The sequence below is a fragment of the Montipora capricornis genome, chromosome 5, assembly GCF_036669925.1.
Source record: "Montipora capricornis isolate CH-2021 chromosome 5, ASM3666992v2, whole genome shotgun sequence".
NCBI lineage: Eukaryota > Metazoa > Cnidaria > Anthozoa > Scleractinia > Acroporidae > Montipora > Montipora capricornis.
The window spans coordinates 10,066,063-10,081,690 of record NC_090887.1 but is presented as its reverse complement, the minus strand read 5'-3'; the positions used below and the strand labels follow the sequence as shown (position 1 = coordinate 10,081,690).

Here is a 15,628-nt window from a genome sequence, read left to right as displayed (position 1 = left end):
GCCTATAGCTAAAGACATTGTTTCATGAATGTCTTAAATTTTCTAAAAGACCTGACTTTATTTATATTCTAATCTTGGCTCTAATAATAAGAATAAGTAATGGACTTAAAGTGCAGCCTTCTCAAAACCGGCCGGTCGACGGCTCAATGAGCCGCCTCAGAAAGCTTGACCGTCTCCTTCCAGTCAGAAAATGCCGGACAACACATTTTTATCTCGAACGTGAAGTCACTGGAGATATTATAAAAGCTTGAAAAAAGTTTGTTTCACGTACAAATTTGCGTCCGCAATATTTTTTGGCGTCGCGCACATGAAATGTTTATTTAACTAACATTCCAGTATTTCTTGTCAGACTCCAAGCAAGTGTCAATTCCATATGTGAAATTTCGTCACTTTAAATCCCCCAGATTGCTCTAAATTGCATCTGTGAGTGCCTAAATTTAAAAAATTCCCTAGGGGAGCATGCCCCCAGACCCCCCTAGAAGCTTGCGTCCTTTGGGCACTCGCTTGGCCCGGGGTGCCTATACCACCAAACTGTCTCCGCTTTCCTTATGACCTGCTCCCGAAAAATATTTTGAGAAGGCTGTAAGTGTCAACAGTTTTTAAGCGTTGAGGAATTAATCGAGGACACTACAGAAATAATATCAACTCACATTAAATCGTAGGTTGGTTTTTGTAGAAGAGGGGGAAACCGGAGTACCCGAAGAAAATCCTCTCGGAGCAAAGTAGAGAACCAACAAACTCAACCCACATTCGACACCAAGTCTGAGAGTCGAACCCGGGCCACATGGGTGGGAGGCGAGCTCTCTCACCACTACGCCATTCCTGTTGCCCTTAAAGGGGCTAGGTAACGCTATTTTAGGTAATTTTGTTTCATTTTGTTAATTATGAGCTCTAATCACGGCCACATAACAACTGAGAATGATTTTCCAGCTTTGTAAATGACATTTTGATCTAGATTGATATAAATTTGAAAAAAGGTGGGCCGACGTTTTTCAAATTTACCCAAATTCAATCCACTTCAATCCTCTCCAGTTTTGTCCATCCATGTCCCTTCTTGGCTTCCCTGTGTTTTGTTAGAGTTCTTCTATAGTTTTGAACATGCAGTTATTTTGATATTTTAGTTAACTCTATGACCATTCGATCAGTGCTGAAATTGCCTAAACTTGCGTGACCTAGCCCCTTTAAAGTCAAGCCAAATGTGATTCTGCAAAATCATACAGGGTTGTCGTTTGTGGCCGGAGACCGGACGTTTCGTCCGGTCGTTTCCCATTCCATGTGCGGTACTTTGATGCCACTATTTGAGGGGTTTGTTTTATTTTTTATTACTTTTTAAAGAGAATTTGAGTGAACTCCAGCCTTGCCTAGGAAACTGATTCTTGGGTTCCAGAAACACTGGAAACAGCGTCTCTGAGTGTTCTATTTAAAAATTTTCTTATGGGGCATACACTCAATCTTGGACAAAAGTAGTTGAGACCTTTCTCAAGTTTAATTCGTTAGACAATAACTACAAATGTAAAAGCCCTAAAATACAACTTCCCCTTCTCCACCCAAAGCAATGTTGTTTATGGAGAACAGCATGTTTATGCGGAGGAGGGGGGGGGGGGGGGGGGCAGGGAGTGACTATATCATTTATATCACTGAAAGAAATTTGTTTAGATAAGGAGGAAGTAATGGAACGTGTCTCAACAATTTTGTCCAGGATTGTAGCTATTCTTGGATTTCACACGACGTCATGGCCGCCATATTGGTGTCCCCAAACAATAAAACGGCGGCCATGTTGCTGTCCCGATCCAATCCTCCGGGCATTGAACTCTATCATTATGCAAACGTTTTCTTTGTTTTCGTTGAAATACATGCCTGTTGACCACGTGAGTGAAACCCAAGAATAGCTCAGTGGCATCGAAGGAGTACTCGTTTTTTTTTTCTGGGTATTCCGGAGTTGCCATCGAAAAAAAAAACATCTCTTCATCTCATTTAGCGAGGTTCACATCTGTGATCTCCTCCATAACAACATACGGAGAATGCACCATTTCGACAAATTTCTATCCTAGCAGCTGCAGTATATAGCAGGACAAGCTCGGCGGTGAAGCATACGAACTAGTGATCAGAGGGTCGTAGGTAAGTTTCTCCGTCGTTCACCATCGAAAAAGCACATCTCATCAAATCAGAAAATTGCGAAGCAACTTACCTAGTCTGATAATAGAGAAGAACAACAGTGATAACAGAAGAAAGTAGGTAGATATCATGGCAAATGTCACGGCTGTCGAATGAACACTACCGTCCACATATTTGTAAGCTGGTGCACGATAATTGAAATACAGGTTGTATCGGTCAACAAGGTGCTTCAGTGCAAGATACAACAAGCCTGGAAAGAAGAGAAAATTGAAAGCAAATTTCTTCATCGCATTTGAGCGGTTCTGTCTTGAGTTTGACAGAAGGTTCGTGATTCCTTCGGTTTTGCAATATCACGCTTGCCGATTGGTGGTGCGGCATTCTCAGCCAATCAGAAATAAAATCAAACTTTTCCCGCGTTTAGCGCCGGCTGCGTGTAGTCGCGTTGCATTATCATTGGCTCATTTGATTGTCTAGGCGTGTTTTGATTCGCTGAAAAACCTGGCACCTCATTCTCCGTCAATCAGAAGTGAAATCAAATTGCGCTAAGTGCCGGCTACCTGTATTCACCTTGCGTTATCATTGGCCCATTTGATTATGTACGCGTGTTTTGATTCGCTGAAAAATCTAGCCCTGCATCTCAGTCAGTCCTGCGCTTAGGGTCGTCTGCGTCTATTCGCATTGCGTTATCATTGGCTCATTTGATTGTCATTACGTGTTTTGATTCGCTGAAAAATCTGACGCCGCATTCTTAGCCGGTCAGAGATAAAATCAATTTTTCCCGCGCTTTGCATCGGATGCATGAATTGGCATTGCGTTTTGATTGGCACATTTGATTACCACCTTCTGTTGTGAGTATTTGTGACGAAAAGTTGCGTGACTTACCAAAGGGCGTGACAAGAGGGCACGTGATGCAGTAGACCACCATGACAGAAAATATCACCAGCATCCATGCGTATTGCTGGCCAAATGGAAATTCACGCACAGCTTCCTGTCAAATCGACACAAGCGTAATCTTAAGAAAGAACTCAGTCACTATTCATTTAATTTAACTAAAAATGATACAGCAATATTCACTGTACAATAAGCGAGTTCAGAGTTTCAAAAAACGTCCGCGTGTCGGGATAAAAGCAAGCATAACATTAAAAAAAAAAAACAAAAGATTTCTGATGCAAATTTACGCGTTGTACAATTAAAGTCACTGGCAAACTAGAGCGCAAAATTGAGAAAGTTAAGCATATGAAGTTGGAGGTCAGGCTGCCGAAGACCAAAAACAATATGAACTTCCAGCCTGAATAAATCATAACTGATCAGTCCACGTTAATCGTTAATTTTTTTGTGAAGAATTAGGATTGGGGGAGGGGGAAAGAGGGGAAGCTTAATAGAGGGGGGGAGGGGGGTGGGGGGGCTTATTAACTTTCCTCCTCTGAAAAGGGGGGGCTTATTAGAGAGGGGTGCTTAATAGAGGATTTACGGTACTTCACTCAGTGATTGGTTCAAAGTTCTCGCGCCATTTTTTCAACCAATCAGAAGTGAAACCAAAACCAATCGTGGCTCGCGCGTGCACATTTTCCCGCGATTTGTGTCGGCTACGTGTAATTACTTCGAGTTTTTATTGGTTTACCGGATTGTTTTCGTCCTTTTTGATTGGCCAAAGTAATTACTTTGGTTTTGGTTTTACGACATTCGATTGAAACTCGCTCTATCAAATCGTAGGTTGGTTTTTGAGGAGACGGGAAAACCGAAGTATCCGGAGAAAACTCTCCCGGAGCAGAACAGAGAACCAACAAACTCAACCCACGTGTCATGCTCATGCCAAGTCTGTGAATCGAACCCGGGCCACCGTGATTGACGGGAGGCGAGTTCTCTCACCACTACGTCAGCCCTGACTTAATGTTGTTACCTTGCGAATAAGTCTCTTCTCGCCTTCATTTCGCGCGCACGCCATGCTCCCAGCATAAGACACTAGTTCCGGAAAACGACACAACTCCAACGCGGTACCAATAAGAGCTGATGTGATGAGATAGTTTACAAAGAACGCACCATTGTTGGGTAAGAATACACAACTGCGGAAAGAAAGTAAAAACGAAATGGAAAACATTTACGCCAGAAAGAAGTCTAAAATGCAATTACACTGTAGTATAGGTAATCGCATGGTTTCGAGTGTAATTTGAAATAAAATATTTTCAAAGCCAAGCAAAAAAATTATTGGGAAGTGCAAATTGTGATCTTTGAAAAAACTCACGAGTGCTTATTTATTTCATACGCTTGGTTTATGACAAATTTTTCCCCCTGAATTATGAATTACCTCTTTTTCTGCACTGCGTTACATTGAAACTGCATTATTTTTACTTAGCCAATCAGAAAATAATATTTTTAGATGCACGCCTAATTTTGGTATCTAACACAATGTGTTAAGTTTTGGCGTTTGCTACCTTTAGGATACGGTAAATGCACCTTTTCATCTTCACTTGAGAAACACAAATGGGGGATACATTGTGACGTTAATCGTTTGTAATCACACCGAGACACGAGTGATATTGCAGTTGGGAAGAAGAGCTAGGGGACACTTCGTGACGCTTATTGAAATCGGATTGCGTCTGGTAACTCAAACTTGCATTTGTGGACAGATCTGTTAAGCCGCGGTCAGAAGTAGCATGTTTAGTTACCAAACATTTTGTCCTTTGGCCACCTTGTTTGATGCTGTTTGATCGTAAAATCTGAAATCTATGAGCTGATCTATCAAACATCCGATCAAACAGCATCAAACATCGCTATTGTTCTCGTGTTTGATGTGCGGTGTTTGGTTCAATTGGCGGCTTCACAAAACATGTTTGGCGCGCGCATGTGTATTACGATGCAGATTTTGGTCGTACGCATACGAGATGCCCGAAATCCTTTTCGAACTCAGCTGTTGGGAGGGTGTTTGATGGCTTTTCTGATATCGAGCACGGAGAAAGTTTGGTTACGAAATATTTTTGATCGTGTTTTGTCATCAAAACATTTTATGTTGACCGGAGCTTTAGCAATACTTCAAACGAAATGTTTGACGAATTAGCTTATCAAAAAGTCTCTGATGAACTCTGTGGCTGCGACGAAATCATTCGTATGTCAGGCGAGCCATACGAAAATGTGTCCTGTTAATTTTGTTTCAAATGACGAAAAATGTTATTATTGCTGTTATATTTTTTAAGGGGATCCAAAGTGAGTAGCTTTATCGCGCATGCTAAAACCAAGGTCATGGTAATGAAGCCCACTCAAAGTGAAACTGTTCAATTGTACTTGATTACTACCATCAAGAGCGGATGCCATAATCAAGGATACTTACGCAAGTCTACTTTGAAATTCGGGCAATTTACCACCAAGCGTTATATGAAACAGGGCGTCGGCACTGCAGAAAAAGACAAACACTTGATCTCACAAATAAACAGAACTAGAGAGTAATTCAGCTGGGTAAGTGTTACAATACAATTCCATGCAAGGCAAGGCTCACCCCCTTATGTTAGAAGCGCCAAGGATATTCTCATCTTTAAACGTCTTCTAAATAAGGATATCTTTTAAATCCAATAGTTATAGATTTTAATTTTATCTGTACATACACGTAGTTCATACAGAAACAGATGCTTTGTAATAGTAATTTCTAATTTATATATAGAGCGGTTTTCAATTGAGTGTCGAAAGTAATTAGCGAATTGCTTTGGTTTTGCATTACTTCACTCAGTGATTGGTTCAAAGTTCTCGCGCCACTTTTTCAACCAATCAGAAGTGAAACCAAAACCAATCGTGGCTCGCGCGTGCACATTTTCCCTTTGATTGGTTTACAGGATTGTCTCCGTCCTTTTTGATTGGCCAAAGTAATTACTTTGGTTTTGGTTTTACGACACTTAGTTGAAACTCGCTCTATATGGATATTTTTTTTCAAGCGCACGTTTTAACGAGTTTTTACCACTCATAGATGTAGCGTGGGAGGGTAAATAAAGCATTGTATTGCATTGCGCTGTATTGTATTGTATTGTCAGACAAGAGGCAGTGTGGTTCAGAAGTTAGGGCGCTTGCCTCGAGATCCAGAATTCCCGAATTCAAGCCCCGTTCTGTCCGCTCGTTGAATTTGATGCTGGTGGTCCCTGGTTCAACTTCTCGGCTGCATTTGAAAATAGCCAACTGATTTGATTTGCCTTCGGCCAGTTGGGATTCTTAACATTGTTGTTCCGATGTTCTGTTATTACATTGATTACGTTTGCACGTGTAAATGTTTCCTCGTTTGCGCACCGAATAAACACTTCGGGAAACATCGCTTCCTCGTTTGCGGGCGCCTTTAAACGGCATGTAGTAAAACCTAGAACACTGGAGCACTGGAACACCGGAACACCGGAATACTCCGACCACTCCGGAACACCCTGGAAGTAACCCAAAACCCTCAATTTGGCTAACCCTAGGCCTAGCTAGGCATTAAGTTGGTTTTTAGGCCTAGGGTTAGCCAAATTGAGGGTTTTGGGTTACTTCCAGGGTGTTCCGGAGTTCCAGTGTTCCAGGGTGTTGCGGTGTTCCCTAGCTTTCGTACATGTCCCTTTAAAGTCCTTTATATCACCAACGAGTTTCAACAGCACAGCTCACCTTGTTAATGCCAGGGAAGGTAAAATTATAATCATCAACAGCAAAAAGATATAAGTCTTCATCATCACGGAATGCTCCAGTTTTGACCTAAAGTAAGCAAGCAAACTATTGTACTACAAAAATACTTCATTGGCACACCCCCTAATTTTCTCATCGATTTGCCAAGAAAACAGCCCTGAACATCCAAAGTTTTTTTACATAATGAGCTACGTATATCTGAAAATTTGAGACCGATATACCCGATAATGTTGCTTTAGAAACTTTGCAAATGTATGGCCTGATGAGCGCTTTTGCTAGCAAACAATTTTATCAACTTAATAATGGTAATATTTTTTCCTAATTTTCGAAATGTTAATAAAGTGGTTTAAGGTTGGAAAGAACTAGAGTTCAACAAGTTCTATCAAACTTTTAAAGCCAGTTTTTGTTTACAACACGATGGCTTAATTCTATCCGTAAATTAGCACGTCAATCCGGTCGCCCCGTAAGAAGTTGGTTTAGATAAGAGTGATCTCGCCACCAATGAGCTTCATCACCACCCATTTCGCGACCAAGTACTTTTCGCTGTTCGAGCGAGACAGTTACCCGCGCTTGATAACATTAGGGTGGCGAAGTGGTTGGTTGCGAATCGTCCTGGTGGCGAGACAGCCGTAAAACCACTGACCTGCTCCAGTGGGCTTCAAAGTAGCTTGACCATGATACGATGGCAGGAAGTATCGCCGCAAAGCTCCACAGAAGAATTGTAGGCAAGAACTGAGTTAGAAATGGACTGGGAGCCACGGCTAACTTGGGATTTTTTTCCGCTAAGGAGACAACACATAAAAAGCAAAAAACCAGCCAACTAACGAAAATGCCAAATAATGCAATCAAGGTCTTCAAAGGGAAATTTCATTTGGTCGGGTTGAGTTTGGGCTGTAATCTGTCCAATTGATGTAGTTTACATGTGTTCTACTTCAGGGGGATTTCAGGTTTAGTCTGTACCCCGTCGACCAATTTTTATTCTTGTCATGTTTGCTTGCGTATTTCTTTAGACGCTCAATGGCAATGGCTCTGAGTACCACGTACTTCATGTTTGCTTACCTATAGAGGCTTTCAGCTGTTGGAGAGTTGACAGAACAACAGCAGGAGTTGTCAAAAACAGTACAAAGATAAAGAGCAATGAGTTGATGAAAAGCGCTCGAGCCCACCAACTTTCGTGACCAACCGACAAGTGCTCCCAAATAATGTCCCCAGCCAAAGGGGCAATGGTCACATTCCAATGGTCACAGAAGATTTTTCTGGACACAGATGACTCTGGGCTACCATGTTTCACTGTGTTGAAATCTTTGAGGCATCTAAAAAAAAAAGGTTAACACTGTAGAAATATCAGATACGTCCAGCAATGCAAGTAGTAGGCCATTTCCCCTCTTCAAAGCGAGTCTAAGTGCGAAGTTTTTCTTAAGAAAATTAGTTTTCATTCATATGTAGCCTAGGACTTCACACAACTTCGCACTTAGACTCGCTTTGAAGAGGAGGCAGACATGAACTCGGCAATGGCCTATTAGATGCACGAAACTGCGCGAAAAACGCGTGGGAGCGGGGATTAAGGGCCCAGGGGGCCCGTTTCTCGAAAGTCCCGAAACTTTACGGGTGTCACAATTCCGTTTGTATCTCAAGAACGGAGACGATTTAAGTCGTCAAACTTCACAGTCTTTTTTCTTTTTGTTACCTTAAAAATACGTTAAAAGATCGGCTTTCCAAAACAAGCGGTTTCGGGACTTTTGAGAAACGGGCCACAGCTTCTACACGTTTTTCGTGCGGACTTTCCGCGATTCGCTTTTCCGACTTTCAGGGAGTCTGGAACAAGCTAATCTCGTTACCACCGTTAAACTGGCAAAAAACTCTTTAGTTAACGTCGCAGAAAAAGGTTTGCATACTACTAGCGAAACCTTGGCAACTAGTATGGCATTGATCGTTTGTCAAATCAAACAATCAATCACCCATATACACGTACCTTTCAACTACTTTTGAATCTTGAAATGTCACAAATGCTATTCCCAAACTCTTGAGCTTCTGTCGCTGCTGATCAGCCTCTGTTTTCCCATCTTCTTCTTCCTCAGTAAAGTATTCAATGCCGTCAACGTGACTTGCGCCGCAGCAATGGCAACACGGAGATAGCTTGTTGGTACTGACGGTGGTGAGTGGGCGTTGTCCAGTCTTCTGGAGCAACTCTTCACAGTGTTGTCGCCCTATCCGTGCCGCTAGCACTTTCCTCTGCGCAGCTTTCAGTTTATTGAAGTTGTAGGCAACTTGAACTTCAAGGATTTGAGGCTTACCATAAATCTCCCTAGGTAAAATTCCAAAAAATAGCGAGTTAAGATTTTGTTAGTACCATGTACTACGGCTGTTACATGAAAGCACACAACGAAAAACCTGCAATACGTAAGAACTGTATAACTATGGGTATTATGGGCTTATTTTTGCTGAATTTACGCGGTTGTATGAAGTTCATTAAATTTGCCTTAATTTGTATGATGCTAAAAGGTTTCATTCCACTTGGTGTTGCAGCCTTTTCGAGAAATAGATCTAAATCTGCTGCGATGTGTTTCTAAATTTTGGCTGTGTATTTTGGACAAGGAAACAATGCAAAATGAGATGATAGCTAGCACTGCTGGCCCCAGTTCTGTAAAAGGTGGATATCCATTGACTGCATTCATAAATGGCAGCCAATACATTATTTCTTTGTCCCTGTGCTAATTAGACCACCTAGCCTCAATGACATGGACAAAATGCAAAAGAAATGCTGCTTTATAGACGGGCAAGTTGGTGCCATTAGCACAAAGACAAAAGAATAATTAAGTGGTTTCGCTGTAACTTATCCACTTGATAGTGATTTATCCTACGGACTATTAAGTGCTATGTTGTTTGAACAACTGGGCTCCTGGTTGAATGATCTTAATTAAGGTCATTACTACTTAGAGCCATTCAATTTTAACATTACTAAGGATAGAGAGGAAAATAATATCAAACAAACCAAACCGTTTGTTACTCACTGAAAATGTTGTTCAATTAAGTCAGCTGTCACAGATTTGGGAATATTGGTGATCATTATGGTGTGTAACGAATCACTGCTACTTTCAGGTGGAAATAAATTGGTCAAGTGTCGCAGCACCACGAGCATAATGATGAAATAAAAGATGGCAAAGACTGTGTGAAGCCAAAAGATACTGGAATTTGGCTTTAAGTTAGAAACTGTAGTTGCTCCAAAAGAATTGGTGTCAGGCTCTGAAACAGTAAAGATGATGCAAGTGTCAGGTAATAACTTCAAGTCAGGTGATAACTTAGACACAGACAAGTTTGCGAGACTATGAATAACACAAAGAACCAAAAATCAAGAGCTCTTAACAAGGAGTATACAACATGGAGCATACAACTTCTACCAGCAGTGAAAGTTTCAATAACTTTTGAAGTTCAGGCCAAGTACATGCCTGGGCTACTCAGTGTAAGCAGCAGTCACTCTGAGACTTGTCTTTTGCAATGAAAATCAAGGCAGAGTAGGCGGCTGTGAGAGTCAAATTTCTGACAACATAGTCAGCGGTTTACTACCAGTGACTGGCTTCTAATGAAACCCCTGTTCTACATATTGGGTCTTTGGTCTGAAAACCCAAAGTGTGAAATTAGTTTCAGATCAATTTACAAATAACAGATCACATTTGCAATTAGAAACATGCACTTATGCAGAACAAAGCCAACTTTATCTGTGATTAGTATTTAAAATCTCAGAAAAAGTTTAGTTTACAAAAGAAGAAACTTTGGATATAACTGTAGTTGTCAGGCTCTTGGTTATAATGATTGTGATCTTGCAAAATTCCCAGGAGTTTACTAACCATTTTGTCCTGAATAGTTTACAGGCAAGACAATACCAATGGAGAGACAAAATATAATGACAGCGAAGATTAATAGATGCTTTTGGAAAACAATATACTGCAGTGCGTCAATGCCACATTTCAGTCGGATGTGTTCATCAGTAACTCTCAGAAAGACCGGTATCCATGAAAAAAGCCCCTGAAAGAAAACACGTCAGGTAGAACTGGATGGTACTCTCTGCTTTCTGACACAGTTGGCGGCATTGGTTTTGTCAAATCCAGTTAAGGTCTCAACAGGTGTCAGTTTTTTTAAAACGTTCTTATTTCGTCTGGATGTAATCTTTGGATTCATAACTACATTCAAGGAGCATTAAAATGGTGTTCATTTTATTTTCATTTCAAAAAATTACCCGGGGGGGCACTCCCATATGAAACAGACGAGGATGCTCGTCGTCTCGCTTAGGGACGTAAATTTTGGATTTTGGTCTTGCTGAGGGTGTTCCGGGCAAAGCGCCAATATTTTAAGCAGCCAAGGGCTCGTTTAGGGTTCCACGTAGAAACACAGAATTACACCTCTAACCTATGACAGGACTAAGTGTGACTTGGAGAAATGAAACAGCAAAACAAATAGGAAAATAGATATAATTAAGAATTGGTGCTCTTCTCTCCTATACAATGTATGACGTTGTTTCATTAGGGACATGTAAGTTTGCCCAAATCCAGAACAAAAGACACTGTCTTACTCCATTGACCCACGGGAGTGAGCCTCAACAAATTTCACTCTAACATCAGACAGTTTTAATCATCGACTGGGGGCATCCTAGGGTGTTTGCAAAAACTGTCTCCTCCATTAAGGCCGGGACACAGTAGGCGACAAGTCGCAGCGACATGTCTCTGCGACAAGTTGCTCCATGTGTACTACTTGCAAAACAAGTCGCTGCGACACAACGCCTGTTCGGAGCACACGCAGTGATCTCGTATGAGGGGGAATGTGAACTAGTTTTCTAATTAAATATGGCTGACCATATGACGCTCTCTCATTGGTTCATTTATATTTTGTCGCAGCGACTTGTTGCTGGAAGTGTACACACGATGTGACAACGCTGCTTTCGCTAATTTTGTCGCTGCGATAAGTTGCAACTTGTTTGAATTGATGCGACTGATCGCAGCGACAAAATTCTGCCGCAGCGACACTGATTTTCATTAAATTAACTGCGTCACACAAGGCGATTGTTGCGGCGTCTTGTCCCCGCGACGTGTCGCCTAGTGTGTCCTGGCCTTTAAACAAACAAATTTATCCATGACTTGGTGGATGGACCACAAAGAGAGGCATGCAGGCCTTATAAAACTTGAGGAAAGGTTGTGCCTAACTAAATGTTGCAGAATACAATGTCATGTACATTTTGCTGCTAATTTACTCTGGCTGTACCATCATGACAAATACAGGATCAAGCTTATATAGCAAGAGGATTACCACGCAGCCTCAAATCTATATGTAGCAGCTTACCATTAAAATCGCCATTCACCTGTAGACTTTGTAACTCACAAAAAAACTGAAATCTGATTTTTAAACTGGTCCATGATCAAGAATAAATTAAAAATAATAAATTACTATTATTTCTTTGTGTAATTTTATCCAGGGATGACCTCTAGTGCTTTACAATCTTGGAGCCTTGAGTTTTATGATTTACATTGTAGATTTTTAGATTTACAGACTTTGCCAGTCAAGCTGGTAGAGCGCCACAACAGCTTGCGCCAATTACTGTGGCCCCTTTTTTTTACCCTCCCAACCATGATACTCAACAGAAGACAGACCACAACACCGGGAACTACGTGCCCTACACTTAGCGACAAGTGTGTGGGTTCTTTTATGTCCCACAGGATTATAGACATTGAAGGGTTGTGAGACGGGACCTCTGGCTTATCGTTCTTATCCAAGGAGACTTGAAAGTCTAACCATTTGCAGATGTAGTTACAAACGCAGCACTTTCTCCTCAGTTATTTAAAGACCCTGAGTGTTGGTCTGGCAGGAGTTGAACTCACAACCTCCCGCGTGACAGTCCGGTGCTCAACCAACTGAGCCACCCATGCGTGGTCAATGGACTGAAATGTTTATAAACTTGTTACAACGTTTTGTAAGTACAGTGCAGACCACATTAAATGTAACCTAGTTTTGGTGCTATATAAATTTTAGTTGATTGCTTTTGTTATTATTTTTCCTCGAAGAAATCTTTGTTAAAACTGATATAATAATAATAATAATAATAACAACAATAATATAATAATAATAATAATAATAATAACAATAATAATAATATCAACAACAACAACAGCAACAATAATATAATAATAATTAGCGAGTCACTAGAACCTAACTGACATTAGCACACACAGTAAGATGCTACACTGCTAAGCTGTCAAGTACCGGCAGTGGATTTATATCACTTGCAACAATGGCAATTTGCTAAGAAAAAAATGCTGCTACAACGTACCTTGTTTTTAACTTCTGGAAATTCCACAGGGATCTCCCCCTCTGGTGTTCCACGCTCTCCATTAACTTCTTTTGATCCATAAAACATTTCAGTCCATCTAAAAAATAACAATTACATGAACAGTGAGGACTTCTGAAAAGTTGAGAGTGTACTGTATTGGAGAAAAATGCACAATTCAGTTAATCACACACACTATCATGTTCTGCTGTATCATGTCTATCAAATTGTGCATAGGATATGGCCTGCTAAATAATGCACTTTCAATACATTGTATATTAAAATACAGTCCTAAACAAAAGGCATCATCTCGAGCCTTGAGATGATGTCTTTTGTTTCAGACTGAATTAAAATATATTAAAATCGGTCTATTTTACTCTCTTTTTTGTTGCCTGATTGTTTACTAACCTCCTTGCCACAGGACATACACTGTACAGCTCCGTACATTTTTCATATTAACTTACAGTACTAGTCAAACGTAAGTTGACAGTCTCGACATGAAACCCGATCCTCAATTCCTGGTGATTGTATGAGGATTGAGTTCCAAGTTTTCTTCAAGGAACTAGAGAAGAAAACAGACTGTAATTTATCAACAGTATCACCTGAGAAAATGATGGGGGGCCTGAGGGGTAACATTAACCCATTCACCCTCAGGCATCCCCTCAAGCATCCCCAGGATACCCCCATAGGTAACTTGACGAGGAAAATCGTTTAGCATCAGATAGAGTAAAATCTGTGAAGTCTCAATCCCAGGAGTCAATGGGTTAAAATATGGAACATTGACAAGCTTTATTTTCACAAAGAAAAAAAACTTGTTCTTGTTCATTAAACATTTTCAATAAATTAAAAAGGAAATCTATCCATGCCGAAAACTTTCCTACCCTTGGTCTTCTTTCTGTATCAGAGCAAGTCTTCCATAATCCCACACAAATCTTCTCATCACACAAAATAAAAGAAATACTATCTAAAATGGATGAAAAGACAAACCAGTTATCTCTTGGTTAGCAATTGCGCACTTTGATGGACCATTTTTTATAAGTGCCCAAAGTCAGCCTGTTTGTCCTCACAAATCGCCAAGGGATTGTATTGAGTTAATACGGAAATGCTGTGTTGTAACTTCACAACAGATGGTGCTGCACATTCAGTTTCCAGTTAGGTTCTTGATGTGATGAGGGATTTCCATTCAATTTGGCAAGAGGAAAGATTTCTAGCAACGGACGTTGCTTCCACTCATCTTTCTCTTAATAGATTTTGGCACCAACACAGCATCAAAAGTTGTTATCACATGGTATTTTGACTGCCTGGTTCAAATTCAATCTTTGCCGCAAAGTAGTCCAAATTGGAGCACTCCTGAAATATTGCTAATTTTCATGTGATGGTACGTGAAACTTTGGAATTATGCATTTTTAAAGAGATAATTCCATAACTGAGCCAAAAGAATTTGCTTTGCAAGAACTTTAAAGGTCACAGGTGTGTATTGTAATATATGTTTTCCTGATTGACCAAGTTAAAAAATACACTAGAAGTAGGAAAACTTATTGCCGTAGGCTATTGAGTTTCTGCCTAACCATTGATCATCATTAAAATAATTTGGGCCTCTGATCTTATAAATTAAGTTCTTCAATGACACTTAAACATTAACCTGAAAATGTTCCTATTTCTCGTGAAGTCGATTTCGGAAAAAAAACCGCAAATCAATGTTTTCTTTTCTTGAATTCAAAATTAGCTGAGCTCATGATTCGATTCTGTACAGTTTCGATACAGATTTGAACAAGATAATTCTATTAATTTGCTTTTTGTGGGTTAAATCTGGTACAAGGTTTTGAGATCATCGACGCAGTTGCTTCATTTTTTTCTTTTTTTGCGTTTATGCGGAAGTTACTCGTCTTGGGGAGTGGTCGGAGAAACTTGATCATTCGTGCTTGGAAATCTGAATTATATTCAACAAAGTACTGTACCACTCGAGCGTCTGTTAAGCGAAATATACTTCTCTACACAGCTATACAAAGCCGAAATAAAAGTCTGAGCAATGAAAACTTTTAAAACCCACACGATATCTAAACAATAAGGACAAGACGAATTCAAAATAAAATATTGAAAATTCATACAGCTGGAAATTTGCATAGTCGATTTCTCTATTGTTGTCATTCTTTTCAAATCGTCTAAAGAAACCAACCAGCATAAATTTACTAAAATACAAACAGCGACCAAGAAAGTACGTTGTACATCAAGAAGAAGTATACGATTTTAGCCTACCATCCATCCCAGGCAATTCAAACCAAAATTGATAGGAATCCCTCCATCTTTGGCATCGTAATTTGTTAGAACTCCTCTGGTAATGTTGTCGACATTGGAGTCGAAGCATTGTGGAGGAATATGTGTATTATTTGACCGAGAGGACGAAATTGCTAACGATACATCAATCGCTGAGCTATAGAGACTTGACATTCCAATGACTTGCGACGCTGCAATTTATGACTGCAGTGTATTTCTGCAAACCTGTCGGACGCGACAGGAAATAATCAATTAACTCGTCCTCTCAATGTTTGGAGCAAAATGTGTTTTGAAGAA

At 40.3% G+C, this 15,628-nt stretch overlaps 1 protein-coding gene across 1 annotated transcript in view; it reads right to left on the bottom strand.

The window, feature by feature from the left end:
• The window catches only part of LOC138049408 (CSC1-like protein 2), a 23,828-nt gene extending 8,200 nt beyond the window's left edge, over positions 1-15,628 (bottom strand). Inside the window, exons 1-13 of the mRNA XM_068895668.1 lie at positions 15,314-15,628; positions 13,939-14,021; positions 13,061-13,157; positions 10,590-10,767; positions 9,756-9,987; positions 8,717-9,049; positions 7,804-8,057; positions 7,388-7,526; positions 6,727-6,813; positions 5,441-5,503; positions 4,016-4,178; positions 2,998-3,103; positions 2,189-2,365 (exon numbers count right to left, since the gene is read on the bottom strand). Of these exons, the coding sequence (XP_068751769.1) occupies positions 2,189-2,365; positions 2,998-3,103; positions 4,016-4,178; positions 5,441-5,503; positions 6,727-6,813; positions 7,388-7,526; positions 7,804-8,057; positions 8,717-9,049; positions 9,756-9,987; positions 10,590-10,767; positions 13,061-13,157; positions 13,939-14,021; positions 15,314-15,505 (2,104 nt within the window). The 5' untranslated portion in view covers positions 15,506-15,628. The remainder of the gene's footprint in view (positions 1-2,188; positions 2,366-2,997; positions 3,104-4,015; positions 4,179-5,440; positions 5,504-6,726; positions 6,814-7,387; positions 7,527-7,803; positions 8,058-8,716; positions 9,050-9,755; positions 9,988-10,589; positions 10,768-13,060; positions 13,158-13,938; positions 14,022-15,313) is intronic.